Source organism: Bos grunniens, chromosome 8, assembly GCF_055505025.1.
Source record: "Bos grunniens cultivar Pamir isolate PY7600 chromosome 8, Bosgru_T2T1.0, whole genome shotgun sequence".
NCBI classification, from domain to species: domain Eukaryota; kingdom Metazoa; phylum Chordata; class Mammalia; order Artiodactyla; family Bovidae; genus Bos; species Bos grunniens.
Window position 1 is genome coordinate 61,319,708 of NC_141172.1, and position 27,849 is coordinate 61,347,556.

The 27,849-nt window shown below is 44.9% G+C and overlaps 1 protein-coding gene across 10 annotated transcripts in view; it reads left to right on the plus strand.

The window, feature by feature from the left end:
* The window catches only part of TMOD1 (tropomodulin 1), a 93,424-nt gene that overhangs the window by 42,046 nt on the left and 23,529 nt on the right, over positions 1–27,849 (plus strand). For all 10 annotated transcript variants that reach the window (XM_086416008.1, XM_086416015.1, XM_086416014.1 and 7 more), the window contains 4 exons: positions 12,842–12,961; positions 20,844–20,933; positions 21,862–21,992; positions 23,685–23,792. In XM_086416008.1, the coding sequence (XP_086272134.1) occupies positions 12,842–12,961; positions 20,844–20,933; positions 21,862–21,992; positions 23,685–23,792 (449 nt within the window). The remainder of the gene's footprint in view (positions 1–12,841; positions 12,962–20,843; positions 20,934–21,861; positions 21,993–23,684; positions 23,793–27,849) is intronic.

A 27,849-nucleotide genomic window follows, 5' to 3' on the forward strand; every position in this document is an offset into this window, starting at 1 on the left:
CTTGGCACTACCCCTTACTAGCTGTGTGAACTTGAGTACATTTGTTTGTTGGCTGCACTGCAAGCCTTGTGGTATCTTATTAGTCCCCGACCAGGGATGGAACCCGCACCCCCTGTGGTGGAAGCTCAGAGTCTTAACCACTGGACTGCCAGGGAATTCCCTCAAGTACCTTTTTAAACCTGCTGTGCCTCCATTTCCTCATTTGTGAAATGGGGGTGATGAAAAGAATATTATTACCAGCCTCCTGAGGGTGTTCTGAAGATCGAGTTTATATTTATATATATATATATAAAGCACTTAGCACAGCACCTGGCCCATCATGAATGCAATATCAGTATCAGCTATTATTACCCTCTTGGTCTCAACTGTACTGTCTCCTTTTTCAGGAAAGCCTTTCCTGTCCCCACTGGTTAGCACATTCCATCCATTCAACTCCCCCTCGGTTAGTCTCCATCTCAGAAGCCTTTGTGTGTTCTTCAGAACAATTTATTCACACTAGCCTGTAAGCTCCATGAGGTAGGCACTCAGACACTTTTGCTCACACAGTTCCCGCAGCACCCAGCAGGGCTCAAGAGAGACGTGTTGAATGAATGCTGCTGCTACTGCTAAGTCACTTCAGTCGTGTCCGACTCTGTGCAACCCCATAGACAGCAGCCCACCAGGCTCCCCCGTCCCTGGGATTCTCCAGGCAAGAACACTGGAGTGGGTTGCCATTTCCTTCTCCAATGCATGAAAGTGAAAAGTAATACGTTCAAATTGATTACATGCATAATGGATCTTGTAGACTTTTTCCTTAGAATATAAGCTCGATGGGTACTAGTACCACATCTGTCTAGTTCATTATTATATTCCTGTACCTCATAAACCCTAGCACATTGTAGGCACCCAGTAAACAGTTGTTGAATGAAAGCATTCATTCTAATTAATTAATTGGGTAATTCTTTATTTTCTGCCTCTTCCGTTCTCATCCCCCCAAGGATGTCAGCATGGTGCGCCAAGGGTCCCTGTCTGTGGCTTTTTCCCTATGTCAACTGAGCAACTGAGCAGGCATGCCCTGTTGTGTTAGCAAATCCAGTACACAGAGTAACTGCCTGATAAATAATAAAATGAAAGGGCAGGGAGGGGTGGACATTGCAGGGAGGATGTCAAGCCATCCAGCGCTTGCAGTTGGAGCTGTCCAGATTTTACCAAAAACCTGGAAGGTCAGGGAAGCCCAGGAGATATCTGGAACACAGAGCTTTGGAAAAATTGTGTGATCTGAGGCATCCTGGAGTGGGAGGCAGGGGAAGGGAGCCTGTACCATAAAGCCTAGGTGTGCCCGGCTGAGAGTATAGGTGCAAGCTGATTTTAAGCAAGGTGCTTGTGCCTTGAGGAGTGATTTCAGGTGCAGCAGGTAAAGATTTTAAAAAATCTCTGGATTTCGAGAGGTCTTAAAACTCCCGCTAGCCCATCTACACATCTGAAAACTGGGGAAAGCAAGGCTGTGAGAGTCAAGAGCAGGTCTGGGTGGACAGTTGGTGAGTCATTACTGCCATCTGCTCCCTTGTGTAGCCCTCCCCCTCCCAGGGGAGGAGCTGGAGATGAGATGGGGGATGGGGAGGGAATCTGGGCGGCACACCAACCAATCTTGCTGCCCCTTCGCAGAATGCTGACCTGGCCTTGAGCCAGGAACAGCTCTCCAGACTCCCAGAGCCTGAGTGCCTTCATCAAAGGCCAGGCTGACCCAAGGAGGGTAGCTATAATTTATTCTATTTTCACAACGATGACAAGCCTAAAAGGTTTATCATCACTAACATCATCACCACCAGCATCAGCATCATCATAAAATATTTACATGATGATTGTTGGAGTCCATGTATAATGAATAAGCACAGGTCTCAACAGAGAGAGTGTGGAAGGAGACATTCCAGCTGTAAAAGGCAGACTCAGGGCCATTCAGCCCAGCCCTGCTGAGCACCTGCCCCACACTGGGCCTAGAGGGAGCCTGGGCTGAGGGGAAATAGCATATCAGTCACTACAAGATCTGGCAGGATGTAGTAGGGGCCATAAACTGGTGCAAAATCTTGAGGAATTTGGATTTTCCTTCACTCTCATTCAAGTGCGGGAATCAGAACAAAGTTCCAAGCAGGGTATTTTCATTACGCAGGTTTGGCTGCATGTGCTAAAGAAACAAGTAAAATCAAAGAGACTTAAGACGAGAATTTAGTTTTCTTTTACTTAGTAGAGCTGCAGGGTTAGGCATTCCAAGGTTGGTAAGACATCTTTCTTGGGGTTAGGAATCAAGAGCTTTTCCAGTTTTTCATTTTTCCATCCTTGCAATACATCTTTGTCCTCATGGTTCTTTTTGCTGCTGAAGCTCCAGTCATCATAGCCATATCCCAACTAGTAAGATGAAGGAAGGGAAGAAGTCTGAGTCTTGTAATATCTGAGTCACCACCTCTATGGAGACACCTGCTACAGTAGTATAGTAAACTATGTCTTAAATATTTACTGAATGTTCATCCTAGTCACTGCATCAGCCACTTTCACAGTTTGTTTTCTTTTCCGCCATTTTTGCCCTTTTCCAGATCCACCTCTGGTGAAAGTTATTATACATTTTCTCCCAGATGATTTCTTGCCTGTTCTGCTTATATAAGTAACTGATCTTTGCTGTAAACATTTTAAGTAATAAAGTAATTCTTTCCACTGAGAGATGGCCCCCTGGTCCTATGTTAGTGAATATCCTTGTGGACATTTCTCTTTGCACTTCCCATCCCTCTTCATCTGTGGTCCAAGTCACTATCATCTGTCATCCAGACTTTTGCAGGAGACTCTTAACCATCAACCATCTCTTGGCTTCCATCCTGGCCCCATTTCAGGTTATTCTCAATCAATAGCCAAAGTGAGCAGTTTTGTTTTGTTTTTTTTTTAATTAAATTCACATAACATTAACTATTTTAAAGTGAACAATTCAGTAGCATTTAGTATATACACAATGTTGTGTGACTACCATCTCTATCTAGATCTAAAACATTTTCATCCAAAATAAAACCCTGTACCCAATAAGCAGTTACTCTCCATGCCCCCCTGTCCCCCACCCCTGGCTATCACCAATCTGTTTCTATAGATTTACCTATTCTGGATATCTCCTCTAAATTATATCATATAATATGTGACTTTGTGTGTCTGGCTTCTTTCACTTAGAATATTGTTTTCAAGACTCATTCATTCCCTTTTATTCCTGAATGATATTCCACAGTCTGTCCATTTATCCATTGATAAACATTTTGGTAGTTTTTGGCTATTGTGATTAGTGCTGCTTTGAGCATTCCTGTATAAGTATTTGCTTGGGTAACTGTTTTCTGTTCTTTGGGGTATATATCTAGGAGTGAAATTGCTAGATCATATGTAATTCTACATTTAATTTTTTGAAGAACTACCAAACTATTTTCCAAAGCAACTGCACCATTTCACATTCCCACCAGCAATATATGAGGGTCAGTTTCTCCACATCCTTGCCAACGCTTGTTAGTTTCCATTTTAACTTTTGGTTTTTGTTATAGTCATTATCACGATTGTGAAGAGGTCTCTCGTTCTGATTCTGATTTGCATTTCCCTAATGACCAGTGTTGTTGAGCATCTTATCATGTGCTTGTTGCCCATCTGTACAACTGACCCTTCGTATCTGTAGGTTCTGTATTCATGGATTCAACCAACCATGAATCAGAAATATGTTTTTAAATTCCACAAATTTTAAAAAAGCAAAACTTGAATTTGTCTCACACTGGCAACTATTTACATAGTATTTACATTGTAGTAGGTATACATAATCTAGAGACGATTTAAAGTATACAGGAGGAAGATGGCAGAGGAGTAGGACGGGGAGAACACTTTCTCCCCCACAAATTCATCAAAAGAGCATTTAAACGTCGAGTAAATTCCACAAAACAACTTCTGAATGCCGGCAGAGGACATCAGGCACCCAGAAAAGCAATCCAACTCTTCGAAAGGAGCGCGACTGAACAAAGAGAAGAAATACAACTCCACCCATCAGAACACCGACACAAGCTTCCCTAACCAGGAAACCTTGACAAGCCACCTGTACAAACCCACACACAGCGAGGAAAAGCCACAATAAAGAGAACTCCACAAACTCCCAGAATACAGAAAGGACACCCCAAACTCAGCAATTTAAACAAGATGAAGAGACAGAGGAATAGCCAGCAGATAAAGGAACAAGATAAATGCCCACCAAACCAAACAAAAGAGGAAGAGATAGGGAATCTACCTGATAAAGAATTCTGAATAATGATAGTGAAATTGATCCAAAATCTTGAAATTAAAATGGAATCACAGATAAATAGCTTGGAGACAAGGATTGAGAAGATGCAAGAAAGGTTTAACAAGGACCTAGAAGAAATAAAAAAGAGTCAATATATAATGAATAATGCAATAAATGAAATTAAAAACACTCTGGAGGCAACAAATAGTAGAATAACAGAGGCAGAAGATAGGATTAGTGAATTAGAAGATAGAATGGTAGAAATAAATGAATCAGAGAGAATAAAAGAAAAACGAATTAAAAGAAATGAGGACAATCTCAGAGACCTCCAGGACAATATTAAACGCTACAACATTCGAATCATAGGGGTTCCAGAAGAAGAAGACAAAAAGAAAGACCATGAGAAAATACTTGAGGAGATAATAGTTGAAAACTTCCCTAAACTGGGGAAGGAAATAATCACCCAAGTCCAAGAAACCCAGAGAATCCCAAACAGGATAAACACAAGGCGAAACACCCCAAGACACATATTAATCAAATTAACAAAGATCAAACACAAAGAACAAATATTAAAAGCAGCAAGGGAAAAACAACAAATAACACACAAGGGAATTCCCATAAGGATAACAGCTGATCTTTCAATAGAAACTCTTCAAGCCAGGAGGGAATGGCAAGACATACTTAAAATGATGAAAGAAAATAACCTACAGCCCAGATTATTGTACCCAGCAAGGATTTCACTCAAGTATGAAGGAGAAATCAAAAGCTTCTCAGACAAGCAAAAGCTGAGAGAATTCTGCACCACCAAACCAGCTCTCCAACAAATACTAAAGGATATTCTCTAGACAGGAAACACAAAAATGGTGTATAAATTCGAACCCCAAACAATAAAGTAAATGGCAACGGGATCATACTTATCAGTAATTACCTTAAACGTAAATGGGTTGAATGCCCCAACCAAAAGACAAAGACTGGCTGAATGGATACAAAAACAAGACCCCTACATATGTTGTCTACAGGAGACCCACCTCAAAACAGGGGACACATACAGACTGAAAGTGAAGGGCTGGAAAAAGATTTTCCATGCAAATAGGGACCAAAAGAAAGCAGGAGTAGCAATACTCATATCAGATAAAATAGACTTTAAAACAAAGGCTGTGAAAAGAGACGAAGAAGGTCACTACATAATGATCAAAGGATCAATCCAAGAAGAAGATATAACAATTATAAATATATATGCACCCAACACGGGAGCACCGCAGTATGTAAGACAAATGCTAACAAGTATGAAAGGAGAAATTAACAATAACACAATAATAGTGGGAGACTTTAATACCCCACTCACACCTATGGATAGATCAACTAAACAGAAAATTAACAAGGAAACACAAACTTTAAACGATACGATAGACCAGTTAGACCTAATTGATATCTATAGGACATTTCATCCCAAAACAATGAATTACACCTTTTTCTCAAGCGCACATGGAACCTTCTCCAGGATAGATCACATCCTGGGCCATAAAGCTAGCCTTGGTAAATTCAGAAAAATAGAAATCATTCCAAGCATCTTTTCTGACCACAATGCAGTAAGATTAGATCTCAATTACAGGAGAAAAACTATTAAAAATTCCAACATATGGAGGCTGAACAACACACTGCTGAATAACCAACAAATCACAGAAGAAATCAAAAAAGAAATCAAAATTTGCATAGAAACGAATGAAAATGAAAACACAACAACCCAAAACCTGTGGGACACAGTAAAAGCAGTCCTAAGGGGAAAGTTCATAGCAATACAGGCACACCTCAAGAAACAAGAAAAAAGTCAAATAAATAACCTAACTCTACACCTAAAGCAACTAGAAAAGGAAGAAATGAAGAACCCCAGGGTTAGTAGAAGGAAAGAAATCTTAAAAATTAGAGCAGAAATAAATGCAAAAGAAACAAAAGAGACCATAGCAAAAATCAACAAAGCCAAAAGCTGGTTCTTTGAAAGGATAAATAAAATTGACAAACCATTAGCCAGACTCATCAAGAAACAAAGGGAGAAAAATCAAATCAATAAAATTAGAAACGAAAATGGAGAGATCACAACAGACAACATAGAAATACAAAGGATCATAAGAGACTATTATCAACAATTATATGCCAATAAAATGGACAACGAGGAAGAAATGGACAAATTCTTAGAAAAGTACAACTTTCCAAAACTCGACCAGGAAGAAATAGAAAACCTTAACAGACCCATCACAAGCACGGAAATTGAAACTGTAATCAAAAATCTTCCAGCAAACAAAAGCCCAGGTCCAGACGGCTTCACAGCTGAATTCTACCAAAAATTTAGAGAAGAGCTAACACCTATCCTGCTCAAACTCTTCCAGAAAATTGCAGAGGAAGGTAAACTTCCAAACTCATTCTATGAGGCCACCATCACCCTAATACCAAAACCTGACAAAGATGCCACAAAAAAAGAAAACTACAGGCCAATATCACTGATGAACATAGATGCAAAAATCCTAAACAAAATTCTAGCAATCAGAATCCAACAACACATTAAAAAGATCATACACCATGACCAAGTGGGCTTTATCCCAGGGATGCAAGGATTCTTCAATATCCGCAAATCAATCAATGTAATACACCACATTAACAAATTGAAAAACAAAAACCATATGATTATCTCAATAGATGCAGAGAAAGCCTTTGACAAAATTCAACATCCATTTATGATAAAAACTCTCCAGAAAGCAGGAATAGAAGGAACATACCTCAACATAATAAAAGCTATATATGACAAACCCACAGCAAACATTATCCTCAATGGTGAAAAATTGAAAGCATTTCCTCTAAAGTCAGGAACAAGACAAGGGTGCCCACTTTCACCATTACTATTCAACATAGTTTTGGAAGTTTTGGCCACAGCAATCAGAGCAGAAAAAGAAATAAAAGGAATCCAAATTGGAAAAGAAGAAGTAAAACTCTCACTATTTGCAGATGACATGATCCTCTACATAGAAAACCCTAAAGACTCCACCAGAAAATTACTAGAACTAATCAATGATTATAGTAAAGTCGCAGGATATAAAATCAACACACAGAAATCCCTTGCATTCCTATACACTAATAATGAGAAAACAGAAAGAGAAATTAAGGAAACAATTCCATTCACCATTGCAACGAAAAGAATAAAATACTTAGGAATATATCTACCTAAAGAAACTAAAGACCTATATATAGAAAACTATAAAACACTGGTGAAAGAAATCAAAGAGGACACTAATAGATGGAGAAATATACCATGTTCATGGATTGGAAGAATCAATATAGTGAAAATGAGTATACTACCCAAAGCAATTTATAGATTCAACGCAATCCCTATCAAGCTACCAACAGTATTCTTCACAGAGCTAGAACAAATAATTTCACAATTTGTATGGAAATACAAAAAACCTCGAATAGCCAAAGCGATCTTGAGAAAGAAAAATGGAAATGGAGGAATCAACCTACCTGACTTCAGGCTCTACTACAAAGCCACAGTTATCAAGACAGTATGGTACTGGCACAAAGACAGAAATATAGATCAATGGAACAAAATAGAAAGCCCAGAGATAAATCCACGCACATATGGACACCTTATCTTTGACAAAGGAGGCAAGAATATACAATGGATTAAAGACAATCTCTTTAACAAGTGGTGCTGGGAAATCTGGTCAACCACTTGTAAAAGAATGAAACTAGAACACTTTCTAACACCATATACAAAAATAAACTCAAAATGGATTAAAGATCTCAACGTAAGACCAGAAACTATAAAACTCCTAGAGGAGAACATAGGCAAAACACTCTCTGACATACATCACAGCAGGATCCTCTATGACCCACCTCCCAGAATATTGGAAATAAAAGCAAAAATAAACAAATGGGACCTAATTAAACTTAAAAGCTTCTGCACATCAAAGGAAACTATTAGCAAGGTGAAAAGACAGCCTTCAGAATGGGAGAAAATAATAGCAAATGAAGCAACCGACAAACAACTAATCTCAAAAATATACAAGCAACTCCTACAGCTCAACTCCAGAAAAATAAATGACCCAATCAAAAAATGGGCCAAAGATCTAAATAGACATTTCTCCAAAGAAGACATACAGATGGCTAACAAACACATGAAAAGATGCTCAACATCACTCATTATCAGAGAAATGCAAATCAAAACCACTATGAGGTACCATTTCACACCAGTCAGAATGGCTGCGATCCAAAAGTCTACAAATAATAAATGCTGGAGAGGGTGTGGAGAAAAGGGAACCCTCTTACACTGTTGGTGGGAATGCAAACTAGTACAGCCACTATGGAGAACAGTGTGGAGATTCCTTAAAAAACTGGAAATAGAACTGCCTTATGATCCAGCAATCCCACTGCTGGGCATACACACTGAGGAAACCAGAAGGGAAAGAGACACGTGTACCCCAATGTTCATCGCAGCACTGTTTATAATAGCCAGGACATGGAAGCAACCTAGATGTCCATCAGCAGATGAATGGATAAGAAAGCTGTGGTACATATACACAATGGAGTATTACTCAGCCATTAAAAAGAATACATTTGAATCAGTTCTAATGAGGTGGATGAAACTGGAGCCTATTATACAGAGTGAAGTAAGCCAGAAGGAAAAACACCAATACAGTATACTAACGCATATATATGGAATTTAGAAAGATGGTAACGATAACCCTGTATACGAGACAGCAAAAGAGACACTGTTGTATAGAACAGTCTTATGGACTCTGTGGGAGAGGGAGAGGGTGGGAAGATTTGGGAGAATGGCATTGAAACATGTGAAATGTCATGTATGAAACGAGATGCCAGTCCAGGTTCAATGCACGATGCTGGATGCTTGGGGCTGGTGCACTGGGACGACCCAGAGGGATGGTATGGGGAGGGAGGAGGGAGGAGGGTTCAGGATGGGGAACACATGTATACCTGTGGTGGATTCATTTTGATATTTGGCAAAACTAATACAATTATGTAAGGTTTAAAAATAAAATAAAATTAATTAAAAAAAAAAGTATACAGGAGGATGTGTGTAGGTTATATGCAAATATTATGCCATTTTATATAAGTGACTTGAGCACCCAATCCCCCTTAGATACCAAGAGGCAATTGTATATCCTCTTTGGAGAAATGTCTATAAGCCCTTTGCTCATTTTTAAATAGGTTGTTTTTCTTTTGGTAGTTGAGTTGTTAAAGTTCTTTATATATTCTGAATACTAGACCCTATAAAAATTTATGATTTTTGAATATTTTTTCTTCTTCCATATGTTGTCTTTCTACTTTCTTGATGATGTCCTTTGATGCACAAAGGTTTTAAATTTTAAATTCAATTGATCAATTTTTCTCTAGTTGCTTATTCTTTTTTGTCATATCTAGGAATACTTTGCCAGATCTAAGGTCATGAAGATTTATGTTTATGTGTTCTTCTAAGAATTTTATAGTTTTAACTATTATACTTAAGTCATTGGTCTGTTTCCAGTTGGTTTTTTGTATATGGTGTGAGAGAGAGATCCAGCTTTATCTTTTTGCCTATTGATGTTGTCCCAGCACCATTTCTTGAAGACACTATTTTTCCCCATTCAATGGATTTGACAAGTTCATCAAAAGTCAGTTTGCTTAAGATGTATGGGTTTATTTCTGGAGTCTCAATTCTACCTCATTGTGTTGTATGTCTATACTTATGTTAGTGCCACATTGCTTAATCTTATAGTAAGTTTTCAAATCAGGAAGTCTGAAACCTCCAACTTTGTTTTTATCAAGATTTTTGACTGGAGTCCCTTACAATCACATGAATTTGAGGTTTGGCTTTTCTATTTCTGAAAAAAAAAAGATGTAAGGATGACTTTGAATCTGTGGGTTGTTTGGAGCAGTATTACCATTTTAATATTGCCTTCCAATCTTTGAAATTGGGATTCCTTTTTGCTTGTTTAGGTCTTCTTTAATTTTTTTCAGCAGTGTTTTCTGGGCTTTCTGAGTAGCTCAGTAAAAGAATCTGCCTGCCAATGCAGGAGATTGTACAAATCCTTCACCTCCTTGGTTAAATTTATTCCTAAGTATTTTGTTCTTTAGGATGCTATTGTAGATGAAATTATTTTTCTAATTTTCCTTTAAGATTTTTCATTGCCGGTGTATAGAAATACCACTTAGATTTCTATGTTAATCTTGTACCCTGTTTTTTTTGTGTGTGGAATCTTTAGGGTTTTCTACATATAAGATCATATCATCTGAGAACAGAGATAATTTTACTTTTTTCCTTTCCAGTCTGGATACCATTTATTTCTTGTCCATTCACTCTGACTAGAACTATATGTACACAGTCAGGTAGGAGCAGTGAGAGTGGGCATCCTCGCCTTGCCACTGATCTGAGGGTCTCATTTCCCCACTCTGTTAGATTCCAGCTCACAGATCATCTTCCCTGACCACCCTACCCCGAAGAGCAGAGTCCACCTCACCCACACCCCAGCCTGGAACTTCCTAATCTTTTGCTTGGCTTTATTTTCCTTTGTGATGTTTAGTACTGTCTGATATCTTTACACGTTTGCTTGTTACCTGTCTTCTTTCACTAAACTGTAAACTATTCCCTGCTGTCCACCTAGTGCCAAGAAAAGTACCTAGAACATAGGAAGGACTCAATAAATTGTTAATTGTTGTTCAGTCGCTAAGTTGTGTCCGACTTTTTGCAACCCCATGAACTGCAGCATGCAAGGCTTCCCTGTCTTTCACTATCTCCCGGAGTTTGCTCAAACTCATGTCCATTGAGTCAGTGATGCCATCCAACCATCTCATCCTCTGTCTCCCCCTTCTCCTCTTGCCCTCAGTCTTTCCCAGCATCAGAGTTTTTCCACTGAGTCAGCTCTTCACATCTGGTGGCCAAAGTATTGGAGCTTCAGCTTCAGCATCAGTCCTTCCGATAAATATTCAGGGTTGATTGCAACTCAATAAACATGTTGCATGAATAAAGGGGTGTGTGTGTGTGTGTGTGTGTGTGTGTGTGTATGCAATTTTTCAGGCTTCCCAGGTCGCACTAGTGGTAAAGAACCTGCCTGCCAATGCAGGAGACATAAGAGCCGCAGGTTCAATCCCTGGGTCGGGAAGATCTTCTTGAGGCTTGCATGGCAACCCACTCCAGTATTCTTGCGTGCAGAATCCCATGGACAGAGGAGCCTGCTGGGTACATAGGGTCACACAGAGTCGGACACAACTGAGCAATTTGGCATGCATGCATGGAATTTTTCATAACCGGAATGAAATAATTTATGCTATTCTGTAAGCTTGCTTTTGATAGCTTACAGTGAACGGTGTTGGATTATTGATCTCTGAAGAAGAAGATTTAGCTTCGGGACCAGGGACCAGGCTTGATCACTCAAGAACTTTTGTGTAGCAGAGTTTTATTAAAGTATGAAAAGGGACAGAGAAAGCTTCTGACATAGACATCAGAAGGGGGACGGAGAGTGCCCCCCTTGCTAGTGTTAGCAAGCTGTTTTATGTCTGTTAGAAAGTTATTAATCAGATAAGAAAGACACCTCAAGGCTGACAGAGTTTCACCAGGCCCCTGTCCCACAATGTGCAGATTTGAGATAGGATGGCACGTGGTGTGTCATCCCCCAGCCATAAAACAATTGATATGAGTACAGGTTTTTTGAGCTATTGTCGGCCAAAAGTTAGTCTTAGGTGGAACCATTTTGAAGAAAGGCAAATACATAGTTTTCATTAACATAGCTTAAGGAAAACATTTCCAGAAGAAAAACGCATTGGTTAGCTCAAGGTTTGAGAAAAGTTAAGTTCAGGTGGAACCAGGTGTCATCATAGCAACACAGAATTTTAAGAGACACTTGCAGCCTATTTCCTCCATTTGGAGACCCCTGGCCTTCCTGCCTGTTAACCTCTCACTTTTTCACACATGTTGTCTTGGGCATTTTCCTTCCTTAGTGAGTAGAGCTCTCCATCATCCTTTTGCAGGATCGCCATTGTGTGGATGCCCCATAATTTCTTCAAAAGGCCATCTTGGTGCACTCTATAGCCGCCAACCATCCCCGTGTGTGCCTCTTTGCTCTCTCATTCAGTTATGAGTCTGACACTTTAAAAATATAGTGTCCCAAGTTTCTCCCTATTCGTCTTTTACTAATCTGAGTGTATGTATTTGTTTTAGAAATGTTTCTAAGTTTTTCTCTCATACCAGAACCCTTGTTTAGAGCATTCCAGACCCTGGCATTCGATTATATTTTTCTTTTGCATTTTTTTCTACTTACTGATTGTTAAAATTAATGACCAGCGTTTTCAATAGTGAGCAGTCTCCTCTGACCAAGTTCTAAAGTTCTTCTTTTTAAACATAAGGGGTGCTTTGTTGGAGATCTCTGATTCCCTTTCTCTGAGCCAGTTTGGCACTGGGTCCCCAGAGAGAGAAGCTTTAAGGGCATCTCGGCATGGAGGGATCCACAGGACTCTGGACGGTCCACCTGGGGTCATCGCCAGAGGCTGCCCCAGTGCAGTGGCGCTCTGTGTAACAAGCATCTCATGTGTTTTCAGGAAAGGTCTGGGTCCCCAAGCAGAAGCCGATGGACCCCGTGCTGGAAAGTGTGACACTGGAGCCAGAGCTGGAGGAGGCCCTGGCGAATGCCTCGGATGCGGAACTCTGTGACATCGCAGGTAGGAGGCACTCCTGACGCTTCCCCACGTCCTCTAAAGCATTTGACCTGCATCAGCAGGGGAGCCTTGAGTGATTTATTTCAACATAAATACCCTCTGTTTCTGAAAAGGACTAGAGGAGATGGAAACCTATTACCAAGAACTGAAATGAGTGAAATAGAGATAAAAACACCCAAACCCTTTCCACCTTGGAGCCCATCCTAGAGGAATGTGGGAGGCAGCCTAAGCCCTTCACCAGCCGTTGCATCAAACCCTGCCCAGGCCTCCTGGGAAGAAAGAGGAGAGGGGAGGAGACAGAGGGCTGCCGGCATCTCAGTCGAGGGGGCTCACAGAGGCCTGGAACAGGTCATCTGATTTTAGCACTTTGCGCAGTTCAGAGAGCTGGGCTTGGAGCTGATCACCCCACATCTCATGTTCATACAGCACCCTCCATCTTCCTGTGTGTTTCCATGTGATCTCCACAAACAGCCCCGAAAACTCCAGAAGGTGGCCTGGCATCCGGAGCCCTTCACCACCTGCTCTTGTCGCCTCGTTACTGTCTGGTCCCTGCCCCACTTGTTGGTATCCCTTTGTCGCCGGGGGTCAGGCTCTGGCTGCAGCGTGCCCACCATCATGCTGTGCTCCCTGGCCCAGTGCGGTAGCTGGTCTTTTTATTCAGCAGTCTTGGGGGGCTGCTAACCCTCACCCAGATGATGACAGGCGGGTGGATGGAATAGGGAGAGACTCAAGGCAAGTGGGAAGGGGAGAGGAAAGACGGGGTCAACTGTGAGGCCAGGGGAGGAGTCCAGTTCTCCGGAGTCTAAGTTGGTGTCATTAGTGAAGGTGGGTGCACTAGTCTGCCCAGGCTGCCCTAACGAGATACCACAGGCTGGTGACTTAAACAACAGAACCGTGTTTTCTCAATAGTTCTGGAGGTTAGCTGTCCAAGATCAAGGTGTCCGCAGGGTTGGTTCCCTCTGAGCCCTCTCTCCCGTGCTTGCACATGACCATATCTCTCTGTCACCCTGTGCGTGTGTCCCCTGGGGTCCCTTTGCGTGTCCTAATCTCCTTGTAAGTACACCAGGCAGATTGCATTAGGACCCACCTTAACAGCCTCATTGGCATTTAATCACTTCTTTAGAGACCTTATCTCTGAAAACAGTTACAAATTCTAAGGGGCTAGAAATCACCGTATTCAATATAGTAGAGGGACAAAGCAGGACACAATCAACAATTTTGGAGGGACAAAATTCAGCCGTAACAGTGAGGGAGGGACAAGTGTAGGGAAAATAAGGCCAATGGCCACCCACAGCGGGCAGGTGTATATGAAAGTCCTTGAGTTCTTCCAGGGTCCCCACTGGAGATAGGGAGGTGGGTGTCATCAGTATTGTCAAGCTCTAGGGTCTTGTGGGAGTGGGGTCTGGGGCTCTGGAGCCTAGGGCCCTGGCTGGGGTAGAAGTGTTTGGGAGAAGAGTGGAAATAGGATGAAGGTAACCACCGTGGATACCACGAATGGGTTGGGAACCCAAGGCCGAATCAAGATGGGCAGAGCCTAATGCAAGAGCTAGAGAGACAGTATGAGGGTTCTGTCTCTGGCACTGAGGGCCTGCCGGGAGACTCAGAGGCGAGGCCAGAGGCCAGTGAGGCTGCTGTTGCCAGGGGACTCAGGTGGCTGCAGTGTCATGCTTTTCGCATTCTCCAGCTTTTTGTGCGTGTCATGTACCAGTATGATGACATTCTTAGGGGAGAGGGGGACCGGGAACCAGAGCCAGGTTGCAGCAACCTGAGGAGTGAACAAGGGGAGCCAATGTGTAGACCCTTAACCCAGATAGCCTTTCCTGGGGATGCGGAACATTTGGGAAAAGACAAAGGGCAGTGGCTTGAAGGGTGTCAGGGCTGAGAGAGAAAGGTGTTCTCTTTCACTATGAAGTACACAGCAGTGAGGGTGTGACCCTGGAAATGCAGCACTTAGGTCAGGATACTCAACTGCTTTGCTCATCAAAACCCACACCTGTCACATTAGATCCCACGTTAGGCTCCTGGGACTGTCTTCCCAACTCAGAGTTTGCTTGCGTTCCGGTTCATCTGTGCACCTGGGCAGTGGGTGGGGGGCACAGTCGTCCAGCATCTCCACACTGGCTCACCCCAGCGACTGTTTTTGTCCTGGTCCTTCTCCTCTGATCACCCTCGTGACGTCACGCTCCTCGTTAGGCAGTTCAGAGGGATCATCAAATGACTCCACTGTCAGAACCGCCAGTTCCTATGCCAAAATAGAACTGCAATATCATGCTAAGTTTCTGTCTAGATTTCTTGAAACTATTCCTCTTTATTTTCGCTGGCATGGCTAATTACTAGTATCTATTCATGATACCATACACTTCCAACGCCAGAAATGAGAGCGGGAGCTGCGGGAGGACACCAGCGTTAACTGGCTAGCCTTGGATGCCTACTGTTGTGTGTCAGCTATTTTTGAAAGGTGGCCATGGAAGAAGGTGTGGAACATTTGTTGACCACCAACTATGTCCTCGCTGCTGTGGGCATTGCTTTCCACACCTTGCTGCATTTATTGACCACAGCGATCCTATGAAGTGAGTTTTATTGAAGTCCCCATTTTACAGACAGAGAAAGTCGGCATAGTGAGGTTATCCTTGCCCATGGGTTTGCACTCTGGCAGCTTGGTTCTAGGGTCTGCTCACAACATCACCACCCAGTACACCCTGGATAAAGCCTTCCAGGGTAGGGAAGTGAACACAGAGTAGGGAGATGGGTGCATGGCTGAATCTCAGAGTCAGCCAGGGTGAGGATAGGAATTAGGAAAGGCTCTAGATGTCACACTAAAGCATTGAGGCCTGGGCTGGGGAGTGTTGGGAGAGGCCAGATGAAAGCAGGGGTTTGGGTAGAGAGGTGGTGGTGTTGGGAGGATGAGGGGATGGAGGGGACATGCCCCAGGTGAGGCCAAGGGCCAAGGTGGCCTGTGTCTAAGATGTGTTTCTGAAAGACCAGCTCCTCCTAGAGCTGGATCAGAGGACACATGGCTGAGATGATGAGATGAGTGTGGGCTTTTGGCCTGAGGCTCCCGAAAACAGAGCTGGGTGCCTTCAAGGACTGAGGAGAGCTGCCCAGCCAGGAGTCAATTTAAGAGATGAAGTCGCTGGAGGTGGGACATCTTGCTGGAGTGCTAGGGGTGTTGCTGGTGGTAGCTGGAGCCCCGAGTGGGTGATGCATTAGGGAACGAAGAGGAGGGCGTGCTGGGCACAAGGCTCTGCAGGTCCTCTCTGCGTCCTGCAACTCGATTCTTGGGCAGAGCATTTCTGTTAATTAAGCTTCCAATTGCACTGGACTAACCATAAGAAAGCAGCCTGGTTCCTGCCCATGCAGAGCTGAGGTTAAACAACCCCCGAGGCCAACATGCAGGGACAGGTGGGAGTAAGTGTCCCAGGGAGAAAGGGCCGAGTGCAGGAGAGGACTCGTCAAGTGGTGGGGCCGTAAGATGAGGTGAGGACCAAAGCTGAACCGAAAGGAGGAAGAGTAGAGGTGAGCTAGGCCCGGAGATGGGTCCCAGTGGGAAGGAGGCTCTGAGCTGGGGATGAGGCAGCCCCTCTGAGCTGCTGCTTTACAGGTGCACGTGCGGCAGGCTTGATACCTGGCTGTGATGCGGATGTGTAGGGGGACACCCAGTAGGTGTGTCAAATGAGCCAGACCTGTGAACTCTCACTCACTCACTGTTTTCTCATCTGTGCATTCACTCACGAGTCAGCGTATACTGCTGGGATGAATCAGATCCAGTCCCTGACCTGGGGGCCCCAGGATGTGATGAAGAGGACAGAACAGAGACATACAAATATCAACATGCAGTGTCACCATAGGTGATGAGCAATGTGCTGGCCCCCGACTGTGCTAACTCCTTGGCACGTGGCCTTGAGTTGTAGCTCTGAGGCCACTGGGAGTCAGCTGCAAGCAAGTGCGTGATCACTGCCTCCCCTCCCCAGTCAGGGGTATGACCTTGACTCACCTTTGGGGAACTTTCAGGCAGGGCAGTACCCAAGAAGGAATTGAGGGTAGGGATACTTACCCTTCAGAACACCAAGGCCACCCCAGGGTAGTTGGTACCCCCAGCTCCTGTGATGATCAGAAGCAGTCTTAATCAGACCACCCAGCTTCTGCTGTACTTTGATGTCCTTAGACACCTCTTCTCCCCCGACACTACAAGGGACAGGGTATGGCTTATTCAGGAGTAGCTGGTTCAGCTGCTCTGAGGTCCTGGGCTAGAGCCAGCTTCTCTCACCTGCTCCTAGGATGCAGGAAATACCTTCTGGCCATCTGCCTGAGTCAGCCCGAGCACTTGGCAGCTGGGGGAGCCAAGGATGTGTGCTGCTGTCTCTCTGTGTCCTAAGTCAAATCACCAACTGAGTGAACCCTGCCAAGGCAGAGTGAGGAAAGAGAACTCGATGTTCTTTTTCAGAGTTCAAAAATAGGCCTTTTTAAGTTTTGAGGAAGATCTAGACTTTTTTTTTTGTAAGAAATCACATTCCCCTGTGCTAAATTCAGCCCTACCAGTATCTACAAAGAATGGAGCAGCAGGCAATGTTGATGTGCTGTGTTTCTGTCACTCATTCCTGGTGACACGGAGTGTGCAAAACCAAGCAAGGAGAAAGTCATGGTTTGGTCCTTGGGTCAGGAGAAGGGAATACTGGCTTCGGAGCCACCGGGCAGTCTGCTCAGTGGTGGAGATTTTACTTGGCCCCTCCCCGTCCAATCCTCCTCCCTCTCACCTTCTTAGAACTTTGAAAAGTGAAAGTAAAGTTGCTCAGTCGTGTCCAACTCTTTGCGACCCCATGGACTGTAGCCTACCAGGCTCCTCCATCCATGGGATTTGAAGAATACTGGAGTGGGTTGCCATTTCCTTCTCTTTGAACTTTAATCTCCTCTGAATTGCAAAGTTGTTTTATTTCTTCTTATGACTGCTATTGATATACATTACCTCCTAGAATACATGTCGTCTGTCTTTAGAATTCTGAGGTCGAGGGGAAATGTTAGAACTTTAGACCAGTTGGTGACCTAGTATGTGGAGGTGTGGGTGAGAACATTAACTTAGAAGCCAGGAGGGTCTTCACCAAATCGTCTTTGACCAACCATTACCCTCTTGAGTTGACTCATTGGAAAAGACTCTGATGCTGGGAGGGATTGGGGGCAGGAGGAGAAGGGGACAACAGAGGATGAGATGGCTGGATGGCATCACTGACTCGATGGACGTGAGTCTGAGTGAACTCCGGGAGTTGGTGATGGACAGGGAGGCCTGGCGTGCTGCGATTCATGGGGTCACAAAGAGTCGGACATGACTGAGCGACTGATCTGATCTGATCTGACCCTCTTGAGCCTGCCAGAAAAATGGGGGTTGACAGTACCTGTCCTGGATGCTACTTGTAAAAATCAAACACTATAAGATGGTGAGAAATTGTCATGTGGCTATTAAGGCCCATGAGAAGGTAAGAGATCATCCCTCAAACATGATCCATTTTAGAGGTGAATAGACTGAGGCGCAAAAAGTGGAAGTCATCTGGACAGGGTTACTCAGTAAATTAGTACCAAGGCTTACCCAGAGTCCAGGTCTCCTTCCTCCATCCCCCAGCACTTCCTTGTAACCTTCCTGCCTCGGGCCCCTCTTTCTGGACCATTATGGAAAGCTATCATTCAAGCACAAAACGCATTTTCCATTTTCCCACCACTCTATACACTCTAAGCCAGAGAAGCCATCTGAGGTTACATCTTTCCTATGATTCCCAGCAACCTTTACAAACTGTTTTTCCAACCCTAAAACCCAGCAGCAGCCCAGAACCACCATCAGAGCCGCTGTCTGGGTGGGGCTGGAAGAGCCCACCCCAGAAGGTGACTCCAGGTGATCTGATGCACCTGCTGCTGACTCAAGCCTCAGCTCCCTCTGCCCACGGAGATGCAGCCTAAATTAAGGCCCAAAGAGCTCAAAACAGTGCAGAAGCCTCTCTCCTTACCAGTTCTTAACGATGAGCAGGCAGGTCTAATTTTAGCCGAGAAGACTCATAGAATGTGAGAAACAGAAGGGACTTTCAGATCATCTTGTCTTGTGGTTCTTAGCTCCCACTGAGCATCAGAAATCATCCAAGGAGATTAAAAATACATCTCCAGAGATTAGATCAGTTTGTCCAGGAGGACCACTGGTATTGTAAAGTTCCTGGGTCATTTGTATGTGTAGCCATGATTGAGAACCAGTGGTCTAGTCTTACCCCTCATTGTACAGAAGAAGCTGAAACCCAGAAAGGGGAGTGGACTTATCCAAGGACACAGCAGCATCAAAGGCAGAGTCAGGACTGGAACTTGGGTCTCTTGACTCTTCACTAAAGCTTCCCATGTTATCTCTCTAACTAGAAATTGCATCTAATGAAATGGCCAGGGGAATTTTTTTTTTCTTTTTAATTAACAAATGTTTACCAAATCATCTTCTGAAAGAGGTCCAAGACAGAGAATACTCTTCCCTGATCTCTGGAAGCCCACAATCCAGTAGGGGAGACACACATATACCCAGATAGCTGTAACACAGTTGACTATGACTGTGAAAGGGACACCAGATGCTGTGAGAGAGCTAGAGGGAAGGTGGAATCCAGGAGGACTTCTGGGAAGGAAGCATTATTCCAGACTTAAAGGATGGGGATGTAGAGTTGTTGGATCAGATACTGGATGTTCAGTTGGATTTGAATTTCAGATAAACAATAAGTTTCTCATGGAAAAAGTTCTCAAATTCTGAATGGGGCACACTAATATCAGAACATTATTAATTATTTATCTGAAATTACAGCTTAACTGGGTATCCTATAATTTTATTTGCTAAATCTCAAAACTCTCCGGTGGTGGGGTGGGCTGCATTTCAGCAGTGGGTAGTGTAGATGGAAAGAGGCTCACCAGCAAATGGGTGGCATTGGCAGAAGCAGGAGCAGCTGGTGAGGGCGTGGTGCCCTCTGCCACGTGTCCAGCTTCAGCTCCGTCCGTCTTCAGTTTCCCCCTCTCTCCCTGGCCGGTGGCTTCCTACCCACCATCCCTCTGTCCAGAATATTCTACCTTCTTTCTTTTCACTTGGCCAACATCTCATCGCTCCCATCCCTCTGTCCTCTTCTCCCAGAACACATTGAACTTTCTCTTTACAACACTCAGCATACTCTGCACTTACATTTTCAGTTGTGACTTGCTTAGTCTCTAGTTCCCTGAAGATTGTAGGCTGCATGGCAGAGGCCCTGTCTCTCTTATTCCTCGCTATCCCCACCCCCCCACCCCAACCCAGAGCTGGACACGTGATGCTGGCACTCAGTAGATGCCAAACAAATGAATGGATGAAAGAATGACTGATCAGGAGAGGGATACAGTCAGGTTTGCATTTCCAGAGAGATCTTTCTGACTGCTCTGTGCTGTATGCTGCTGGGGGAGGGTCGAAAGAGACTGAAGCCAGCATACCAGTGATTCCGCAGCTGGAATCACTGGCGAGAACTGATAGGGCCCTGACCAGGACAGAGCTGATGGAGTGGGAGATGGGACAAGTGAGAGACCCGGTACAGGAGGGTGAGGATTTGGGGGGAAGGGTGCCATGTGACTGAGGTTCTACCCCAGGGGACCGGCAGGATGAGAAGATGAGAAACAGGAGTTCTGTTTTGGTCAAGTTGGGTTGGACATGTCAGGGGGACACCTAGGAATCTGAGGCCAGGGACTAGAGACACCTAGGCTGGGGACAGAGATTGGACAGTCACATCAATAGAGGCAAGAGTAAAAACCAAAGTGTTTCTTACCATTTCTGTGAGCAAAACTTCCTGGGGCGTGGAATGTCTGTGCCTGGGAAGCTGTCTGTCTGAGAGGCGCGTCACGGGCCCTTGTGTCCCTGCAGCTATCCTCGGCATGCACACGCTCATGAGCAACCAGCAGTACTACCAGGCCTTGGGCAGCAGCTCCATCGTGAACAAGGAGGGACTCAACAGTGAGTACCGGCCCCGCTCCCTGCCCACTGCGAGGGCATCTCGGAAGTGAGGGATCCTCCAGAGTCTCACTACCTCCGCCCACTCTCTGCAATCTCATTGCAGAAGATTTCAAATTCTACTAGCTAAAACTGCTCACCTCTTCTTTTTACTCTCCTGGGATCCTTGTGACTTGATTACAAAGGCCTTCCCCATCCCAATATTATCAGAACATCCTCCTTTATTTTCTTCTGTAAGTTTTAGAGATTTACTTCTTATTCTCCACTTCTTAATCCTCCTGGGGTTCATGTTTGTGTGTGGTGTGAAATGAGATCAAGCTTTCATTTTCTTATATCAATATTCCATTGTCCCAGCACCACTCCTTGCAAAGTCCGTCCTCTCGCCTCTGGTTTGGGGCTCCACCCGGATCATAAATGTCCACGTGTCCACACGGGTCTGTCTCTGGGCGCCCCTCCTGCTCCACAAGTCTCCTTGTCCTTTCCTGTGCCAACATTACATTGTCTGAATTTCTCCGCTGTGTTGTTTCAAGCTGGTAATTTGGCCCCAAAGAGAAATGAAGGCACCCACAGCACAATTACCCTTTCCTCTGGAAGGCCTACACGTTTCTTTCCCACCCAGTCTTCATTTTATCCTCACAGGAACCCACTGGGTAGAACGACTGTTCACACCCTACCGTGAGGACACCGAGCTTCAGGCAGTTTAGTGAATTCACCTGGTTCTTGCAGGTTGGCAGATGCATTGTCCAAGCAGGGCCCAGACTCCAGGCCCCATCCATCACCATCCTCCTCCAACCCGTCCCCTCAGTAACCCCCAAGAGGCCCAGCCTTCCATGTCCCTGAGCTCCACCGCCACTTCCTTCTGATGTCCTTGTGTCGAGGGGAAATGACGCCCCATCTCTGTGAGCCATCTTCCTGTTGTCGGTCACTCTAGGTGTGATCAAACCTACACAGTACAAGCCTGTGCCTGACGAAGAACCAAATGCCACAGACGTGGAAGAAACACTGGAGAGGATAAAGAACAATGACCCAAAACTTGAAGAGGTCAACCTCAACAACATCCGGGTGAGGCCCCCTTCACTCCACTTCCCCTGTTGTGGGAGTGTGGGGGAAGCCGAGTCCACTCAGACCCAGACAGCCCAGACCAGACTGCACACAGACACCAGTGTCCTGCTTGGACTCTGGGTCCTTCTGGATCAGGAATAGAGGCAAAATTTTGGGGTAGGAGGACAGTATAAACCAGGACAGCCCATCATCTTGGTTTCCTTCGGGGCCTGACATCAGACCCAGATGTTCACCACAGCCAACCCAGGTTCGACTCTGGAAACCCACCACCTTATCCACAACACTGAGAGCTTCTCAGAGATAAATCATGAGTCAGACACATATGGCTACACGGGATCTGAAGGCTGGAAAAGCCTGGTGCCCACCACGTTCGTGGGGTAACCCAAGCCTGGGGAGGGGCCTAACCCTGAACCTGTGTCTCCTGCACGTATTCAGCCTCATTCTGCAACCCTAGATGGGAACCATTGGCCCAGTGTCCAAAGCCATACTCTAGGCTGTTGGCCCACATCTCTTTGGACCCTTCCTGTGTGACCACCAGGCAGAGCGGAGACGGGTGGACAGGCTGTGGGAGGAATGCAGGAGCAGGCCCAGCTGCCTGCTCACCTGCTCAGCCCGGGAGCCAGAGAGATTAGTTCTCAGGGGGTGTGGATGTAAGCTAAGAAGTGGGCCCCTCACTTCCCAGCTCGCTTTTCCTTTCTTCTCCACTTTCTTTTAAGTGGCTGCCAGCCTCGTGGCATAATCAGATTGGAAACCTGCGCCTGCAGTGTCTCCTCCACCTGGCCTCCCTGAGCTTTGCTCCCATGGGGGATAAAGTGACACTCTGAAATGCGAGATCCATTCGGGTGCCTCCGCTATCTGCCGTGTGCGCCATGGGAGACACTGGCACAATTCAGAACTGTGCACCCTGGCAACGTCTATGGGCTCAGAGAAGCGTGGGATGGAGGGACCTGGCCACGGCCCTGTGCCTTCTGGAGCCTCAGGGGCCTCAGAAGTGGGCCTCAGGGCCCACTGTGGGGCCTCAGGCAAGGGCTCGCCCTTTTCAGGCCCATTTCCCCTCTGCATGTGAGGCAGTTGGACTAGGTCAGTGGTATTCACTTGAGATTAAAAAAATAATAAATGCCAATGCCCAGTCCCTCTCCCCACAGAGATTCTGATTTTATTGGTCCAGGGCAGGCCTGAGCATCAGCATTTTATGAAAGTTCCCTAGCACCTCCGATGTGTGGTAGAGCTGAGACTTTCTGGGACAGATGTCTCTTTAAGATTGTCTAGGGCAATGCCCCACCTTAGTTTACGGAAACAAACTCAGAGAGGGGCAGACTCCCCCAGAGTCACACAGCAAGTCAGAAACATTGCCTGCTGCACACACCCACAGGCCTGAGCTCTCGGCACAACACTCTCCTGCACCTTTGCCTTGATGTTTTCCTGCTCCTTCGGTCTCTGCGTGTACAAAGAGAAAACTACAGGTGCTACCTGCAATGTTCAGGGAGGACTTTCTCAATCTGTTTACCAGAAAGTTCTCCCCAAATCTCAGCCATCTGGGGCAAAGCAGGAACCCTCTGCCCATTCAGCTCTTTGGTCAGAGACATGCTGGACATCAGGTTGCATCAGGTGATGAGAGAAGTACTGTCCCATCTCTCTGCCCTGCCTGCCCCTAGCAGGGCTACTGATCACTGCTTGACTTTCTCTCTGCAGAATATCCCCATACCCACTCTGAAGGCGTATGCAGAAGCCCTCAAAGAGAACTCGTATGTGAAGAAGTTCAGCATCGTGGGAACACGGAGCAATGACCCTGTGGCATTTGTATGTACCTTTCTGTCCTGTTGCCTTGAGAGTGGGAGGCATAGAAACAGGAAAGTTGACCTTTGTGGCCTCAGGACTGGCCATGTGCCACCGATGAAGAACCCTGTGTGGTGAGGTGTGATGTGGTGAAAGACACAGGGCTAGGAGCCAAGAGGGAATGTGGACAGAACAGCCATTAGCCAGGCACCATCTGTACATTATCCTAGTTAATCTCCACAATCATCCCAGATCCCAGAGGTGCAGAGCTCCCCACTTTACAGATGAAGAACGTGGGGTAGAGGGAGCTCAGACAACTTGCTTTGTCCAAAGTTTCACAGCAAGTGAGAAGTGGAGTTGAGATTTAAATGCAAGTCACGTGGACCTTAAAGTTGGATCTCTGTCTCCACTCTTGTGTAGACAAGGGCCTGCCCCTCCCTGGTCCTCAGTTTCTCCATATCTAAAATTATTGTCTTCATTGGTGGTTGCCAGTGATCAATTTTATTTGATCTTTCCTGTGTCTTAAAAATAATTCTGATTAGATTCAGTTCATTCAGTTCAGTCTCTCAGTCATGTCTGACTCTTTGTGACCCCTTGGACTGCAGCACGCCAGGCTTCCCTGTTCATCACCAACTCCCAGAGCCTGCTCAAACTCATATCCATTGAGTCAGTGATGCCATCCAACCATCTCATCCTCTGTCATCCCCTTCTCTTCCTGCCTTCAATCTTCCCCAGCATCAGGGTCTTTTCCGATCAGTCAGTTCTTCGTATCAGATGGCCAACGTATTGGAGTTTCAACTTCAGCATCAGTCTTTCCAAAAAATATTCAGGACTGATTCCCTTTAGGATTGACTGGTTTGATCTCCTTGCTGTCCAAGGGACTCTCAAGAGTCTTCTCCAACACCACAGTTCAAAAGCAGCAATTCTTTGGTGCTCAGCTTTCTTTATAGTCCAACTCTCACATCCATACATGTCCACTGGAGAAACCATAGCTTTGACTAGATGGGCCTTTGTCAGCAAAGTAATATCTCTGCTTTTTAATATGCTGTCTAGGTTGGTCATAGCTTTTCTTCCAAGGAGCAAGCGTCTTTTAATTTCATGGTTGCAGTCACTATCTGAAGTGATTTTGGAGCCCCTAAAAATAAAGCCTGTCACTGTTTCCACTGTTTCCCTGTCTATTTGCCATGACGTGATGGGACTGGAAACAGTGGAAACAGTGGCTGACTTTATTTTTTTGGGCTCCAAAATCACTACAGATGGTGACTGCAGCCATAAAATTAAAAGACTCTTCCTCCTTGGAAGGAAAGTTAGGACCAACCTAGACAGCATATTAAAAAGCAGAGACATTACTTTGCTGACAAAGGTCCATCTAGTCAAGGCTGTGGTTTTTCTAGCAGTCATGTATGGATGTAGGAGTTGGACTATAAAGAAAGCTGAGCGCCAAAGAATTGCTGCTTTTGAACTGTGGTGTTGGAGAAGACTCTTGAGAGTCCCTTGGACTCCAGGAAGGCCAACCAGTCCATCCTAAAGGAGATCAGTCCTGGGTGTTCATTGGAAGGACTGATGCTGAAGCTGAAACTCCAGTACTTTGGCCACCTGATGTGAAGAGCTGACTCACTGGAAAAGACCCTGATGCTGGGAAAGATTGAGGGCAGGAGGAGAAGGGGACGACAAAGGATGAGATGGTTGGATGGCATCACCGACTCAATGGACATGGGTTTGGGTGAACTCTGGGAGTTGATGATGGACAGGGAGGCCCGGTGTGCTGAAGTTCATGCGGTTGCAAAGAGTCGGACATGACTGAGCGACTGAACTGAACTGAACTGATGGGACTGGATGCCATGATCTTCGTTTTCTGAATGTTGAGTTTTTAAGCCAGCTTTTTCACTCTCCTTTTTCACTTTCATCAAGAGCTCTTTAGTTTCTCTTCACTTTCTGCCATAAGAGTGGTGTCATTTGCGTATCTGAGGTTATTGATATTTCTCCCTGTAATCTTGGTTCCAGTTTGTGCTTCATCCAGCCCAGCATTTCTCATGACGTACTCTGCATATAAGTCAAATAAGCAGAGTGACAATATACAGCCTTGACGTACTCCTTTTCCTATTTGGATCCAGTCTGTTGTTCCATGTCGAGTTCTAACTGTTGCTTCCTGACCTGCATATAGGTTTCTCAAGAGGCAGGTCAGGTGGTCTGGTATTCCCATCTCTTTCAGAATTTTCCACAGTTTGTTGTGATCCATACAGTCAAAGGCCTTTAGCGTAATCAGTAATGCAGAAGTAGATGTTTTTCTGGAATTATCTTGCTTTTTCTAAGATCCAACGGATATTGGAAATTTGATCTCTGATTAGATTAAATTGTATTTATTATAAAGTAGCCATCAACTCCTTTTTTTAAAATATTCAATGCATATTTATGGAGTGTTTATGTCCAGCACTGAATTAGGCTCTGAGAATACAACTGTGACCAAGATAGTCACAGCTCCCACTTTCATGAATGTAATGGTTCATGTAGACAGATAAAGAATAACAGTACAGTATGATTACTACAATACTAATAGCAGGTTAAAAGGTACATGAATTAGCCTACCAGCCATGGCAATTAACCATTTAGTAGCAATAAGTTTTGTTGATAGCCACAAAATAACTTGCTGGGATTTCAACTGGGATTGCATTGAATCTATATCAAAATGGGAAGAACTGGTATCTTGATAATATTGAGTTTTCTTGTACATGAATAGGGAATATATCTCCATTTATTTAGTTCTTCTTTGATTTAATACAACAGGGTTTTATAGTTTAGCTCCTATAGATCATATACATATTTTGTTAGCTTTATACCTAAGTATTTCATTGTTTGAAATGAAATTGTTTGCTAATGTAAATGGTATTGTACTTTAAATTTTACATTCCACTTGTTCATTGCTATCTATGGGAAAGCAGCTGACTTTTCTTTATTAACCATATCCTACAACCTTGCTATAATTGCTTATTAGGTCCAGGAGTTTTCTTTGTTAGTTATTTTGTATTTTCTGTGTAACCAATAATGTCATTTGCAAACAAGTGCAGTTCAGTCACTGAATTGTGTCGGACTCTTTGCAACCCCATGGACTACAGCATGTTCCATTAGCGTCCGCACTGCCTGCCACAGCTCTTCTCCTGCCCATTTCTTTACTCTGGTCCAGCAGACAGAGTTGACACCTGGTATGACACTGCCTATAGGACCAGCTCAGTCACTAGTATGTCGACTTGGATCAGCCTGCTATACTTACATACTGGCTGTCAAGTATTTTGATTATCAGGCCACACCTTTCCTGGGGAGCAAGAGGGATGCTGTGGGTGGGCACAGATTGGGTCCATCCCCTCAGGAGGGTCCAGCCTACGCAGGGTTGGAGAGGAAGCTGACATGTCATCCCGGGGCACACGAAAGCAGGGGAGCTGAGGATTTGGGCTCTGAAGGCATCCTAGGAGCTGAGCCTTGTGAAGGCTTCAGCAGGCAGGGCCAGTGGGACGGGCATTCCTGGACCAGATCGTCATTTCAGACAACCAGGACCCACTGATCTTACATCCTGGCTCATCAGCTGCTGGTGTCTCCTTTCCACCATGACACATCGTTTCCACCACCTGCTAATTACTTCATTTCCTCCAGAGGCTCTGATTGTCATCTACACCCCCTGGCTGAAGTCCTCCAACATGCTGGGGCCATCCGAGCTCCTGTCTTCCGATTTGCCCTGGTCACTTGCCCAGTGGGATGGCTTCCCAGGCTCCCCTCTCTGCTGTTCAAAGAGAATGACAACTCCATGGAATTCCAACAGGGACACAGAAAAGACAAGTTGAAAGCATATAGGGAACTTGGAACTCCAGTAGTCCAGTGACCAGTGACTGAGGACCTACTATGTGCTGAGCACTGTATGGGTGGGAGGTTCCCTTGGGGTGAACGAGGTGCACCAACAGCCCACCAAGAGTATATAGGCTAATGGAGGAGACAAAACCTCTATAAAAACAACTCTAAACACAGGAACACAAGTTCCATGAGGGAGGTTATGGATAAAGTCTGTGAGGTTCAAGAAGGCAGGCACAGCAAG